Source organism: Xenopus tropicalis, chromosome 8 (assembly GCF_000004195.4).
Source record: "Xenopus tropicalis strain Nigerian chromosome 8, UCB_Xtro_10.0, whole genome shotgun sequence".
Taxonomy (NCBI): Eukaryota; Metazoa; Chordata; class Amphibia; order Anura; family Pipidae; genus Xenopus; species Xenopus tropicalis.
The window spans coordinates 74826168-74842672 of NC_030684.2; the positions used below are offsets into that span (position 1 = coordinate 74826168).

The 16505-nt window shown below is 38.6% G+C and overlaps 1 protein-coding gene across 1 annotated transcript; it reads right to left on the reverse strand.

The window, feature by feature from the left end:
- Positions 1-436: 436 nt before the first annotated feature.
- LOC116406936 (lymphocyte antigen 6 complex locus protein G6d-like) lies at positions 437-8243 on the reverse strand. Its single transcript, XM_031892101.1, has 3 exons — positions 8088-8243; positions 1289-1396; positions 437-968 (listed from the first exon to the last, which is right to left on the reverse strand). Exons 1-3 carry the CDS (start codon positions 8143-8145, stop codon positions 766-768), a joined length of 369 nt encoding a protein of 122 aa, XP_031747961.1. The 5' UTR covers positions 8146-8243; the 3' UTR covers positions 437-765.
- Positions 8244-16505: the final 8262 nt, after the last annotated feature.

Below are 16505 nucleotides of genomic sequence, written 5' to 3' on the forward strand. Positions count from 1 at the left end.
AAATGGTTCCCAACAAAAAGAATTATTAATAGAGCAGGTGATCTGTTAAGTATGATATGACAGGTTATAGTCACATGTTAATGATTTCAAGAGAGGAAAGCAGAAAAGACAGAAGGTACCCTCTGGCTCTTGTAAAATGTGGATCAAACATGCTGTGCCTGGCCCATGCTTGAAGACAGAGCTTAGAGTCCTGTAAATAATATATGGACTATATTGTCCTATATTGGTCCTTTTCCTTTCCATATCCGTATGTCAGTATGGGCACAATGCTGTGCCTATTTCTATGTAAAGTGGTAGGCACAATGATGTTGGAATTCTTGAAAAAACACTGCATTGTGGATAAAAACATATTGCTGGTTTTTGCACTTTGCCTGCTGTTAGTAAATTAGACCTTATATTAACAATCAGTATGTGGGCAGAGAATTAAAACAGAATGCAGAATGTGGAATTTTGTTTAATAACCAGAAACCTAAAAACAAAGGTTGAGGTGCCTTTATTTGTCCAGGAGTAAATAGGTGTGAGCTGTACAGAATAAGTGTTTTCAGAAAAACCATAGCTCCAACAAGATCAGTGGAAAAGAGAGGATTCTTCAGACCATATATACAGTGAAGTCAGGTTTAGCTAAAGATACATATAACAAGCAAAAAAAACATAACAACCCATTTAGGAATAATACATTCCGAAATAGTATTTAAAAGATCCAAGGGTGGCACCATAAAAGTAGTTTTTGGCAAATTTACTCGCAAGAGGCACATTTCTTGGTACTTAATAAAACTTAGCTACCCAGTGAGTCACCAGGGCTGCTATGCCACTGACCACAGACAGACTCTGTGTCACAGCAGAATTGCAGAAATCAGTGGAACAGCAGCTTGGGGTAGCTGTCACCTGGACACCTAAATGTGTATCTGAAGTATTTACGAAACACTTGCTGCTTTCAATGCAGTCCTTCCTCATTAAGGGAATTGCACCTGCAATAAAGATATTTTAGGTTAAATATATATTTTTTTAAATAGACATATACTGGCATCTATTGCTAGCAAATATAGACAGTAAGGCTTAAGCAATTACTTTATCACATTATGAGAGTGGTAGTGGTCATATTCAGTATGAAATATGTTTATCTAGGCTATCTAATATTGCATATATCTAATTTACATATTTCAGGGTTTTTTCTTTTTTTTAAATCTTTTTATTCACACATTTAAATAAGTGCACTCTGATTTCACCATCCCGGATGGCACAAATAACCAGCTAAAGACCATGTTCTGAGGGGCACTATTTTACTTACCAAATTTTGCTTTTATCGTCGCACATTGTTCTGAAATATCACAGGTCTTTGTTCTCTTTGCAATATCACAGGTGCCATAGATGCATGAGAAGCACTGCAGAGTATAACCTGAGTGAAACATTAGTATTAGTATTAGTGCTTGTAGCTTAAAATTAAGTTCCATCCCTGTGCTAGGTCATTTTTTTTGAGCCAGGGTGACATCGTTAAGTTATTCGTATATAATAAAGCTTACTCAGGAGACGTGAACCTTGATTTGGTATAAACTACTTTGTTTGGTGACTCTAGGTAAGCTCAGGATATGCTGCTAAATGAGCCCCTGGCAGTAGCCTGTGTATCCAAATGAAGAGGTCACCCCTGAAAAAAACAACTTGACCTTGTGGGCTGTTAACATGAAGGTCATTTGAAGGTATGTGTGCTTTTATAAATAGTGGAACAACAAGATCATTCAATGACTGAACCCTCTCCACACAGACGCACACATGCACAGTTTCCATTGCTCTAGACATAACCAGGTTAGACTAAGAGCTCAAAGTTTCCACAATGGCAATGTACTAGCCTTAATCAGTGACACAAACTATAAAACAGGTTTAATAGTTTTCCTCAAGAAAATAGAAAAACCTATTTCCTGCCAGCTAAAAGTATTAAATGCTTATCTTCTTGAGCGATAAAGGCTTATAGCGTGCACATGTTGCACATATTGCACTCAAGTGTGCATTTTCTGGCAAAACATGTGTGCAGTGACTTCTGACAAGCAATTAGCAGTATAAAACTATACAGATCAAAAATTAAGACCAAATTAAAATCTGCTAGTAATAGGCCATACTATAACATAAGTCAACCTAAACCAGAACTACCCTACTAGAATGTCATAGTTCATCATGATTGTTTATTTATATAGTACAGGTATCGGACCCCTTATCCGGAAACCCGTTATCCAGAAAGCTCCGAATTACGGAAAGCCCGTCTTCCATAGACTCCATTTTAATCAAATAATTCAGAATTTTAGAACTGATTTCCTTTTTCTATGTAGAAATAAGACAGTACCTTGTCATTGATCCCAACTAAGATATAAATAATCCTTATTGGATGCAAAACAATCCTATTGGGTTTAATTAATGTTTTATTGATTTTTTAGTAGACTTAAGGTATTGAGATCCAAATTACAGAAAGACCCCTTATCCGGAATACCCTTGGGCCCGAGCATTCCGGATAATGGGTCCTATACCTGTACCAGAAAGCTATGCAGTGCTTTACATTCATTTATAACAAACATGGGATATAGAATACAAAATGGGATCAAAGAATCAATGTAAAGAGTTTGGGTACATTTGAAACATAAGAAAGATGAAAACAATTGGTGACTTATGATTAGTTGATGTCTGCTCAGCCAAGATGCATTGAATAAGATTCTCTAAACAAAAGTGTTTTTAGGGACTGTTTGGAAGGAAGGAGAGAGTTTGATAGCGGAAGGTAGAGAGTTCCAGAGACAGGCAGAAGCCTGAAAGAAGTTATGCAGTGTAGACTCTTTAGGGTGCACCAACTTCTATCTCAGAGTGTTGCTGGGTTTGAAAAACACAGGATTGCAACGTTTATTTTCTGATGTTCCAGATCCATATGGGACGACTATGTTGCTTCGCCTCCTGTGTTCCTCCCTTCTGTTTGTTGGTCTGGTCTCTTTGCTTGTTTTTGATTTAGGTTTGATAAAAGCCCAATCTGGGTACCCACAAGTTTTCAGAGCTCCTTTTAGATGTTTGTATTCCTTCTCTTTAGCCTCTACATTGGTTGCCACAGTTTCAGCCTGATGATGTGGCATGGCAGCAACAGGAGGCTTTGATTGGCAGTCAGAAATTCAAAAATGAGCACCTGCTATGAGACCATTGGGGGAAACATCAAAGGGGTTGGTGAGAAACATGTTGCTCGCTAGCCACTGGTTGGGGATCACTGGCCTAAAGTAAAAGGGTGCAAAACCTTCCTACACATAAAAACAAAAAAGAGTGTCAAAAGCTAACTTGCAAGTTGTATCAAGAGTAAAACAATATCTCTTGTAGTGCAATATTTTTGAGTGTTAGAAAGAGTTGGTCTGGTTATCTTTTTTCAATGAGACAAACTGGTGTTTCAGCAAAAAGGTAGAATGTTTTACATAAGAACTGAAACAGTTTCTGGACTCCAAAAAAAGCATTCAGATTGATGAAGAGGACCTTTCTATGCACGAATAAAGAAGATTTGTCATTGCCTCCAATACATTATTTGCTAAGATAAAAAGCACATCCTACTGTAGTAATTACTATAATTTGGCCCCATGAATTTTCAATCCAGCTCACTAGGAAAGTCACAGCTTAGGCTAAACCGCCCATATTATAATTATTAATATATATAATCTACAACATACAAAAGATTCCTGTACATGTTTACTAATGCTTCACTCCACTTTTTACACAGCAAGATAAATAGAATTTTTAGTGCCCCATAACTTGCCTGGTAGGCTGACTTGGAACTAAAGACCAGGTCCCAATTAACCCACCACAAAAAAACCTCTGAACATAATTCCTTCAAGTGTTCACAGATACTTGACATTTATGGCATGATGCATCAGGGAATTTGATTTAGCACATGCAACCTGAACACCCAGAGTCAATTTTTTTGTGTGTCCTCTCTCTTTTTCAACAATACACCTTTCAAAAGTCCACAAATCTTTTACTTAAAACTTAATACAGTATATGTAGCAAATAGCATACAAAACCTTGTGGAGGAACAACTGACTGTGCTCTGTAAACCATATGTTTTGGGTCCTAATCTTCCTCTATACCCCCCCTTCCCTTTCATTATTATGTTGGGTTGAAAAACCCAACATATTGTTCTTCGACTTCAGTTTATTCTTCCGCTTTTTCTTCTTCTTCATCTTCTTCTTATTCTTCGCGCTCCCCATTTTCTAAACGCTACTCCTCCTACAGTTTTAGGGGTACAACACCCAAACTCTCCACACTTCTTTGCCCTATAGCAGAGCAGGTTGCTTGTGCTTTTCTAAGCGATCCCGCCCCCCATCTTTTTGTGGCGCCGCTCCGAACACCCCAATTTTTCCATTGACTTTGACAAGGAAGATTTTCAAACTGCTGCCGCACTTACAGCTCTGAAGCTACACCCCCCAAACTTGAATAAAATAATAATGGGGTCACCCCGAATGAAACAGTGACATTTGTGGGAGGAGTCAACAACAGCCAATCAAATTTCACCCATTGACTTTTATGGGGAAATTGAAACTGCTGCCACGCTTACAGCTTTGAGGCTACACTCCCCAAACTTGAATCACACAGTCATGGGGTCAGCCTGAATGAAAATATGATTGTTGGATGCCCAAAAGTTGGCGGAGCTGTAAACAGCCAATCAGATTTTACCTATTGACTTTCAATGGGTAAATTCAACCTGATGCCATTCTCACAGTATTAACACCAGGGTCCCCAAACGTTTCACAATTGGTCACTAGGGGACTGCAGTTTTAGATTTGAAAAGTGGGCAGAGCCACCAACAGCGAATCATATTTTACCTATTGAATTTTATTAGTTTAATGCCAGGGTTCCCAAACTTTGTGCAGTCAGTCACTGGGTGACTTCATACTCAAGGTTAGAAAAAGTGGGCGGGGCAGCCAAAAGCCAATCACATTTCTTTCATTGTTTTCAGTGGGGAAATTTTAACTGCAGCCATTCTCACATGTTTAATGTCAGGGTCCCCAAACTTTGCACAGTTTGTCACTAGGTGACTATGTTCCAGGCTTAAAAAAGTGGGGAGGGGCCAATAACAGGCAGATTTAACCTATAGACTTCATATGTTTAATATGCTGCCATTCTTTAAATTTTAATACTAAGGTCCCCAAACTTTGCAGAGCTAGTCACCAGGTAACTGCAGTTCAGAGTTAAAGTGGGTGGAGCTACCAACAGCCAATCAGATTTTAACTATTGATTTTCAATGGGGAAATGCAACCTGCTGCCATTCTCACAGTATTAACACCAGAGTCACTAGGGGACTGCATTTTTAGGTTTTACAAAGTGGGTGGAGCCACCAACAGCCAATCCATTTCCACCCATTAAATTTCATTGGTTTATATTTAAACTGATGCCATTATTTAAGTATTAATTCCAGGTTTGTTGAACGTATCAAAGTTAGTCACTGGGTATTTGCTGTTCAAAGTTAGAAAAAAGTGGGTGGAGCCACCAACAGCCATCACATTTCACCTATATACTTTCAATGGCGAAGTGTAAAATGCTGTCAGTCTCACAATTTTTATGCCTGGGGTGACTGGGGTGACTGGGGGACTGCAGTTCAAAAATAGGGAAAGTGGGTTGGGCCACTAACAGCCAATCAGATTTCATCAATTGAATTTTATTGGTTTAAATTTAAAATGCTGTCATTCTCACACAATTTATGCCAGGGTGCCACTGTTTGTCACTGGGTGCCTTCGACTCAAGGTTAGAAAAAGTGGGCACACCCACCAATCCCAATTTACCTATTGATGTTTATTGTTTAAATTTAAACTGCAGCCATTCTTTAACTATTAATCCTAGGGTCCCTAAACTTTGCAGAGTTAGTCACTGGGTAACTGCAGTTCCAGGTTATTAAAATAGGGCCACCAACCACCAATCAGATGTCACTCATTGACTTTCGGTGTGGAAATTTAAATTTCTGCCATTCAGACACTATTAAAACCCCGATGCTGCCCCCATTGCTCCTGTAGTAGATAGTACTTGTAAAGTACTTGTAAATTTTATCACCATCTCCAAAAGCAAAGTTGGAATTTATTTTAGCAAACTGCCAGTAAATTTATCTGCTATGATGTTGCTATATGAAGTTTCTATATTATATATAATATATATATATATTTGTAACCTTTCTTGAAAGTCTCCGTAGTGGTCCTTTGATGTTAGCATGTCACACTCTTACTGCAATGTTTAACTATGAGTTAAGAAAAGACCTGTTTTACACCTCATGACACATCCACCCATCCCACCTCTCTGTCATAACAGCTTGCAAACTCTGCCCACCACACCTCACCCTGGAGATGTTTTCACTGGACTAGCTCTGTATGTCACGCCCCAGCCAGTAACTTGGAGGGTGTAGATAAAATAATTATGTGAGAGTAAACCCCACCAGGTCCAGAATGACACAATATCCATAGGTATGAAGAAAGCCTCCTGTCAGATGCATTAAACATATCCTACCTATGGGTTTGGCTATTATACTACCACTATAATTTGTGCTTGGACAAAAACTAGGGGTTCTCAAGTTAGGCATTGCTAAACCATGCAACAGCATGCTAGCTTGGTATATAACCCCCCCCCCCCCCCCCCGACAAACAGCAAAGGCCATTTAATATAGCTATATGTGTATGCTAAATTATGTTCATTTTGTTATATCAGCATATCAAATATTGTTTTAGAAACGATAAATAGAGAAGGCAAACAGTTTGGTGAGGGTCATCTAACGCTGAATCCCCAAGAATACATTTAAAAAAAAACCAAATGAAGGTCAAATACTAGAAAAATGTATTATTATGTATTATTAATATTATTTAAAGTTTACAATAATTTTTTTTAGCACCATCATCTCCCACAGCACTTCACAGAGAAAGGGAATACAAATTAAAGACAAAGCTAATGGGAAATGTATAGTGCAGGGCTGTACTTTGCAATCTCCCAGTAAGTGCGGTTCTGCCAACATTCTCTTTATAGGTACATATAGGAAACGTGGAGCTCACAGGGCTGTGCTAAAATCTCTGTGCCCAAACTTTAGCTGTTTTGCTTCTAAATCTCCCTTTATATTCTATGAAGAATGTACTGTGCAGGGCTGTACTGAAATCTCTGCAGTTTTATATTAGTTGCTCCTGCTACAGACTTATTGAAGGGCTAATTATTTAAAACACCAAATATTTATGGGCAATGCTCTACTATCAAAGAATTAGTAAACAACATTTCCTTCCATATCTAGTTCTCCAAACAAAAAAGATGAAATAGAAAAAAAGAATACCTACCTAAGCCTGGACACAGCATAAATAGTATTTTTACCTGTGACTTCTTTTCTGGCTGGGACACTTACTCTTGTCCAATAATTGGAATCTAATTATTTTGCATAATATACAAACTAGCCAGAACTGACTCTTAAGGTGGCCATACACGCACCGATATTATCGTACGAAACCTCGTTTCGTACGATAATCGGTGCGTGTATGGCATGCCGGCGAGTCGACCGATATCGCAGGAAGCTGCCGATATCGGACGACTCGCCGATCGGACAAGTTTGAAAATTTTGATCGGGCGCCATAGAAGGCGCCTGACCAAAATTCTCCTTTCAGAGCTGAATCGGCAGAAGGAGGTAGAAATCCTATTGTTTCTACCTCCTTACCTGCCGATTCAGCCCTGAATGGTGTGTGGCGGATCTTACGATGTTTCGTGCGACCGATGGTCGTACGAAACATCGTCAGATCGCCACGTGTATGGCCACCTTTACTTTATGCAGGGACTCATACAAACAAACATTATGAGGTAATAAATACGTAAGCTTACAGAGTCAGAGGATCCTAAGAAAGACTTATCTAATCTTGAGATTAATGTATTTGCACAAAGCACAACTCACTTTCAGGGACATATTGATTAAAATGTGAAATAGTTCATCTGAGGGAAATTTTACAGCTCTCTATTCACTTGTATGGGCTTTTTATGGGTGCAAAAAGAGCTTTCCCTATGATGAACTGTGGCAAGTTCTATTTTTGATAAATAGTGTAAAATGGGAGAAACAGTGTACTTTTCCTTACCTTGTTTGCAGCCGAGAAGGAGGAAAAAGACAACTGCAATTAAAATCTTCGCCTGCATTTTTCTATTTTCTTTCTTTTTCTTTTCTTGTCTTTTACTTCTTTGATCCTTTAGACTTCACACTTTTTCAGATGTCTTCCTTCTGTGTACAGAATAATTGTGGCAAACTACATCCCACCCTCCAATTCTACACACCCTCCATGGAGGCAGGATGGATAGGTGTTTTGGGAGGTTGTACTAAAGAGATGATGTTCATTAATTATTTAATTTACAGAAACAATTGTGCAGTTTAGAGGTTTGTTACTTTCATTTATTGCAAAGGTTTCTTTGTGCTAAACATTACATTAACATTTAGCACGTGGACTTGATGTGACTGGTATTCAGTGGTTACAGAGGCACACAGCGTCTGAGACACCTTCAGACTTCTAGGCTATGCACTTCTTTAACCATAAGGCTGTTATGTTCTTTATTTACCTGCATATACACCACAATGTACACTTCCCAAATAACACAGCTGCAACTTAAATTCTCCCAGTGTGCTAAGAAATCACAAGTTAAACAGTAAGAGAGATTTATATACAAAATTAAGAAAACATCACATCCATAATACCAACACAGTTGCCTATATTCAACTACACTACAGTAGTAGCTGCTGGTATTTTTTATGGTTCATTGTGACCACTGCTGTATACTGTAGTAACTGAGATAAGTACAACAGAGGCCTTTACCGCACACCCTAGCTCTCCAAATTTGAACGCCCGGTGCTCACTGCTGGAGGGATCGGCACCCTCCCAAAAACCAGTGGAAGTACAAAAAACAAAATGGCACTCATGCTTGATAAAGGGGCTGTTTTGCCTCGAAACGTTGCATTTTTCGCAAATAAAGATTTTTTTAAAAAGGAATTATTTTCCTCTAGCCCTGAGTGCCATTTTGCTTTTTGTACTTCTACTGTAGTAACTGACACACTGGGAATCATTTACTTTGGCGGATTTGTCATTGGGGCGCCCCAAGGCCCCCCCATTCGCGCCCCATGCCCCACGAGTGTGCATGCACATTCGCAAATCCACCCCCTCCCCGCCCCCCACGAGCATGCCGCCCCTAATTTTGTGCCACCCTAGGCCCGGGACTTTGTGGCCTCACCATAAATCCGGCCCTAATCATTTATAAATACTGGGCAAATTTATTCCTGAGCAGTAACCCATGGCAACCTGGGCAGTAACCCATGGCCATCAGATGTTTGCTTTCATTTTTCTACCTGCATCTGGCTGAAAAAAATGAATCGCTGATTGGTTGGTATGGGTTACTGCCCAGGTGCAAATGTGTCCAGTGTTTATAACTGAGCCCCACGCAAACCAAACATATTGCAGTTTCTAATTGTTGCATGTGACAGTGCTATAGCAAAATAACCTAATTACTGATTTCCTCTATAAATATGATGTTTAATGGAATACATACATCTAAATTAATATTTTATAACAGAATACCAGAACCCTGAATGTCATGTTTTTGAAAAATTTTAATGTATATGCAGTTGGAGTGCTACCCATACAAATAAATTGCCACTAATTGTGATGGTAGGATCTCCTGCCTGCACTGAAGACTAAAGAAGCACCGCATTCACTATTTTGGGATCTGGCCGAAACCCGAATCCTTTGTGAAAGATTCAGCCGAATACTGAACTGAATCCGAACCCTAATTTGCATATGCAAAGTAGGCTATGGAGCAGTTAAAGAGAACCATGTGCAGTGAAAAATTTTCAACTTCTGAGTTTATATGACAAAAAGTCTTATGATTTTAAAGATTTGGATTTGGTTCAGCCACGCACTTGGATCTGGCTGAGTCCTGCTGAAAAAGACAGAATCTTGGTAGAATTCCGAACTGAATCCTGGATTTGGTGCCATACTGGGACCTTTTTCAAGCCTTTTAAAAAGGGCCGGTGAGGCCCAAGACGACACCTGTATGTTACTTTTGGGCTGATAAATGAATAAATAAATTCTTCACTCATTTTTAGTGTGCCACTGGATTTTTTGTTTGAAATTTCTTAATTGCTTGGGCCACTTCTTGCCATTTCTTTCCTGGCTATGAGTGCACTTAAGTTGTATTCTTGTTCATTTTAGTTTTTTGGTAAAATTACATATGTCCTCCATACTTTATTTAACTTGTTGCTCAGTAAAATATAATGCAATTCTAAGCATTGAGGAGCACAACTGAGGTCTGCTACATTGTGTCAACAGTCGGTTTCGGAGAACTGAAAGGGATACACAATTTTTGCTTCCAGTTGCAGCTACATTTATAGAATTAAATTAAATGGAAACCACTGAAATGTTTTCATTATTGTATATTGGAAAGTTGATTTGATTTACATTTTTGTTAATCCTTATGGGTGGAGAACTTATTACTCTGCTATGTCACTGCAATTTGAACGTTTAATTGCAGAGAGATTTCAAACAGTGTTGTTTATAATTTCTACAGAATTATGTAAAGTTCTAATTAAAGATCCAAAATACTTTCCTCCCCATAAAGACAAGCCGCTGCTTGTAGACTGCTAAAAATTCAGGTTTCATTGCTGCCAGTAAAGCAGGCCCTGTGGACTAGTATTGTTTTCAACCACAGCAAACAGTAAGAACTATTTGACTTGTAAAGAGAAAATCTGTGTAACAATAGTAATAGTTGAAACACAAGTACTGTAAATTATTTTTGCTTTTTATCTTCCTGACTATCCATTGGCACAATTCTCGTGTAGCCTTAAACCCCAACTACTAATGAAACAATATTAAGACTCAGAAACATGTATAATTTCCTTGTAAAAACACAGAGATAAAAAAAAAACAGGAAAATAATGATTATGCTGACAAAAAGCTTCTTTAATGTACAGAAAGAAGACACACATTTCAACCAACACCATACATGACCTTCAGTTTGTAGTGTTGAAAGAGGTTCTAGGTGGCTTTTGAAATGAAAACTTTATAAATGAATTCTGTAGGGACTTAGGCACCCACATTGCACTGATGGCCCAAGCAGAGTGTACTTGTATCCCCTCTGGGACCTGCAATCCATCATCTAGTCTTAGATATTGATACCAAAAGATCCTTTATTGGGCCCCAAAATGGTTAAACAGCCTGAAAGACTTTATCCAAGCAAAACATGTATGAAAATAAATTGCCAAAGACTTCACATGTACAGGCTTGATTCCATTAATGAACAAGGCATTGCTTAGAAGAAAAGAACAGCAACCACTGAACTTAGATGCTATTCAGAAACAAGTATGTTAGTAAGAAACTTCTAAACTAGTCATCTAAGAAATACTCCTCCAGGTTAAACGTTAAATGTGAGGCATCTCTACTAAAAATGCTTGCAGCTCTTCACACTGAAACTACTCAAACTAACACATTGCTTTCAAAGTCAAAAGAGAGCTTAGGTTCAAGTTCAATAAAGAATGCTACAATCACTGTGGGGGCTGGATTCCCAAAGCTACCGCCTTATATCTCTGAACAGCCGGGCCTCCAAGTTCCTGAAATTGCAGAAACTTAAGATATTAGGGTTTGCCAAACTGTGTATCTAAGCACTGCTGCAAGGTTTAAAAGGTCTGGAACCTGAAAGTTATAAATGTTATTCTGATTAGCATGAGCTCAATCAACATAAATGTCTTCACTTGAATAAAATTGGATGACAATGCTCGCTCTTGAGCTGTGCGAAGCACACACAGAGATTTATCAAAGTACATTTACATAGTAACATAGTAAGTTATGTTAAAAAAAGACATATGCCCATCAAGTTCAACCACAATACCTATGTATTACCTGCCTAACTGCTAGTTGGTCCAGAGGAAGACAAAAAACCCCATCTGAAGCCTCTCTAATTTGCAGCAGAGGGGAAAAAATTCCTTCCTGACTCAAAGATGGCAGTTGGACCAGTCCCTGGATCAACTTGTACTAAGAGTTATCTCCCATAACCCTGTATTCCCTCACTTGCTAAAAAGCCATCCAACCCCTACTTGAAGCTAACTAATGTATCAGTCAGTACGAGGGAGGGAATTCCACAACTTCCCAGCTCTCCCAGTAAAAAATCCTTTCCAAATATTTAAACAGAACCTCCCTTCTTCTAAACAGAGTGGGTGCCCTCGTGTCAGTTGGAAGGACCTTCTGGTAAATAAAACATTAGAGAGGTTATTATATGATCCCCTTATATATTTATACATAGTTACCATGTCACCTCTTAAGCGCCTCTTCTCCAGTGTAAACAGACCCAACTTGGCCAGTCTTTCTTCATAACTGAGACTTTCCATACCCTTTACCAGCTTAGTTGCCCTTCTCTGGACCCTCTCTAACTCAATAATGTCCCGTTTGAGCACTGGAGACCAGAACTGAACAGCATATTCTAGATGGGGCCTTATCAGCGCTCTGTAAAGGGGAAGAATAACCCCCTCCTCCCGTGAATCTATACCCCTTTTAATACAGCTCAAAACCTTGTTTGCCCTTGCAGCTGCTGCCTGGCATTGCTTGCTACAGCCAAGTTTATTATCTACAAGGACTCCAAGGTCCTTCTCCATTATGAATTTGCCTAGTGCAGTCCCATTAAGGGTATAAGTGGCTTGCATATTTTTACATCCCAGGTGCATGACCTTACATTTATCCATATTAAATTTCATCTGCCTCTTAGCCGCCCAGATTGCCAGTTTGTCAAGATCCTGCTGCAAGGATTCCACATCCTGGATAGAATTGACTGGTCTGCAGAGTTTTGTGTCATCTGCAAAAACTGATACATTACTCATAATACCCTCCCCCAAGTCATTTATGAACAATTTAAACAAAAGTGGATCGAGTACAAAACCCTGTGGGACCCCACTAAGAGCCTTACTCCCAGGAGCAAACGACTTCACTAAGACCAATAGACCTTAGTTTAGAAAGCAGCGGTTTGGGGGGAACGGTATCAAATGCTTTGGCAAAATCCAAATAGATCACATCTAATGCACCCCCACTGTCCAGCTTCTTACTAACCTCATCATAAAAAGCAATTAAATTGGTCTGACATGACCCTTCATAAAGCCATGCTGATTACTGCTCATAATGCCATTCTCCAGTACATAATTGCCAGGCTGAGCTCTTACACCCTTTTTAAATATAGGAATGACATTAGCATTCTTCCAATCCATAGGTACGGGGTACGGGGTAAGGGGTAATAAGGGATAGGATAGTTGAATACATTGCAGTTCACAATACTATTAGTTTGTGCCAGCATGGTTTTATGCGTAACAGATCTTGCCAGACTAATTTAGTTGCCTTTTATGAGGAGGTGAGTAGGAACCTTGATGCTGGAATGGCAGTTGATGTCATCTACTTAGATTTTGCTAAAGCGTTTGATACAGTACCTCACAGAAGGTTAATGATCAAATTGAGGAATATTGGCCTAGAACATAATATTTGTAATTGGATAGAGAACTGGCTGAAGGATAGATTACAAAGAGTGGTGGTAAATGGAACATTTTCTAATTGGGCCAGTGTGGTTAGTGGAGTACCGCAGGGGTCAGTCCTTGGGCCTTTGCTTTTTAACTTGTTTATTAATGACCTGGAGGTGGGCATAGAGAGTACTGTTTCTATTTTTGCTGATGACACTAAATTGTGCAAAACTATAAGTTCCATGCAGGATGCTGCCGCTTTGCAGAGCGATTTGACAAAATTGGAAAACTGGGCAGCAAACTGGAAAATGAGGTTCAATGTTGACAAGTGCAAAGTTATGCACTTTGGTAGAAATAATATAAATGCAAACTATCTACTGAATGGTAGTGTGTTGGGGGCATCCTTAATGGAGAAGGATCTAGGGGTTTTTGTAGATCACAAGTTGTCTAATTCCAGGCAGTGTCATTCTGTGGCTACTACAGCAAATAAAGTGCTGTCTTGTATAAAAAAGGGCATTGACTCAAGGGATGAGAACATATTTTTGCCTCTTTATAGGTCCCTGGTAAGGCCTCACCTTGAGTATGCAGTGCAGTTTTGGGCTCCAGTCCTTAAGAAGGATATTAATGAGCTGGAGAGAGTGCAGAGACGTGCAACTAAACTGGTAAAGGGGATGGAAGATTTAAGCTATGAGGTTAGACTGTCGAGGTTGGGGTTGTTTTCTCTGGAAAAGAGGCGCTTGCGAGGGGACATGATTACTCTGTACAAGTACATTAGAGGGGATTATAGGCAGTTGGGGGATGTTCTTTTTTCCCATAAAAACAATCAGCGCACCAGAGGTCACCCCTATAGATTAGAGGAACGGAGCTTCCATTTGAAGCAGCTTAGGTGGTTTTTCACGGTGAGGGCAGTGAGGTTGGGGAATGCCCTTCCTAGTGATGTGGTAATGGCAGATTCTGTTAATGCCTTTAAGAGGGGCCTGGATGAGTTTTTGAACAAGCAGAATATCCAAGGCTATTGTGATACTAATATCTACAGTTAGTATTACTGGTTGTATATATATAGTTTATGTATGTGAGTGTATAGATTGGTTAGTATAGGTTGTGTGCTGGGTTTACTCGGATGGGTTGAACTTGATGGACAATGGTCTTTTTTCAACCCTATGTAACTATGTAACTATGTAACTATGTACCTATACCTGATGAAAGCGAGTCAGAGAATATCAGAAACAGAGGCCACTGTAAAACGGACCCTACATTTGGAGTTGGCTGATACAGTATTTTGGTATTTATGTATTTATTGTGATGGATTGGATCAGGGAAAGAGATGACAACGGACTCTGCAGGGTGAGAGGGGAAAAAAGGCAAATATTGAAAGGAAAGAAGAGAAATAAAAAGAGAGAAATAGCTACTAAAAGAACAAAGGTAAGAAAACTGGGAATTGTTCTCCATACAGTGCCACACATTTAAACTGCACATTAGCCTTCATTTAAAGTTCCTAATGTCTTGCAAGGTCCTTCAAGTGGTCTATGAGCAACATGTGTTAAGCAAAGGCCGCAGTTCACCATTAAGTCAACTACCAGGTTGTAAGAATAACCAGCTACACTAAAGCGAGTTTAGAAGTCTTTCCACCTAGATGTGTTCTGCTCTGTAGTAAGCTGGGGTGATTTCTGTGGGAAAAGTGCTACCATGTAAGGGAGGCTCATATAGACTGTCTAATCTATCTTTTTGTAATTTTCATAATTTGGATCACCATACTTTATTATTTACATGTTTTTAGTTGACAGCTGATACTTTTATTTGCAGTCACAATGAAAAACCTGCTGTATGTGTAAATTTCACCAGCAAGATTTGATTACAAAACATAGTCTGTATGATGCATAGCACCCACAAGTACAAAACTTTCTGTTCTGTCACACCCAACAGACTAGTAAGCACATGTTTTATTTCTTGCAATTAGTATCTAAATCATACATAGTAATTATGTTCCTAACAACATAGTTAAACACACCTGGTTTATGGCACTGTATAGGCAAATTTGAAAACTATAAGGAATTTTGCAAAAAATGTAATTATCTCTTTAAGAAATCATGAATATTAACAAATAACATATGCCTTACTTTTTAAAACACTATTATTCTTATTTTAATCAGTTTTTTGGGGGAAAGAAATGTGTTGCTGGATAAAATTAACAAATCCTGATAAGTTCAAAGGCAAACAACTCTGGGATATAACGATAAAGATTCCTTAAATATGTTTGCCTTATCCAATAATCTATGATAAATATACATAAACACTTCTACATAAAAAGTTCTCACATAAGTAAACAAGCCCTAACATTTCAGCAATATAAATATATAATTTTCCAGGGCTGATTGAAGGGTGTGGATATATTTCCTGGGCAGATATAGGTCTTAACTTGTAAGAATCATTTTCAGGTCTTTAGCAGATCTTGCTTTTGCCATCCTGATTAATGTTTTGTTATTCTTGTATCTACTGCCCTTTTTGTTCAATCTACATAAAATGTCCCCCACACATAGATAACCAGATAACCAGCAAAACAAATAAAAATAAGAGTAATATCTACTATGAAAATTTTTTTAAGTGACTTTTAATGAAATTGGTTTCTACCCTACATCTTTTCCAAAGTTACTTTTGCCACTTACCTGTAAGTAACATCAGCAGATTAGAGTCACCTTTTTACTAGATGCCACTATTATTACAATGTATTCTTGATTTAATGTGAAATGCTATTGTACCTTTTTAAAGGTGGCCACTGGTACACTGATTTGTTGTAGCATGGACTCGCTAGCTACATTCTTAGATTTTGGTAATCCAGTGGAAATTATATCCCTTTTCTTTATTAAGCCCCACTAAATTGTTGCATTATTTTGGAAATCCTCACACTTTGAACAAATGCTTTGGACATGTAACTGTTGTCCTTTTGTGATACTTTTTAAGCAGTACATCATTATAAGTATGCTAGTGGTGTTTTGAAGACCATTTAAAACTGTAGGTTTCCTATTAC

Coding starts and splice junctions, on each gene's coding strand:
- LOC116406936 (XM_031892101.1), bottom strand. CDS start 8,145: ATGCAGGCGAAGATTTTAATTGCAGTTGTCTTTTTCCTCCTTCTCGGC. Junction 1,397..8,087: donor CCTTCTCGGCTGCAAACAAG/GTAAGGAAAAGT, acceptor TGTTTCACTCAG/GTTATACTCTGCAGTGCTTC. Junction 969..1,288: donor GACGATAAAAGCAAAATTTG/GTAAGTAAAATA, acceptor TCTTTATTGCAG/GTGCAATTCCCTTAATGAGG.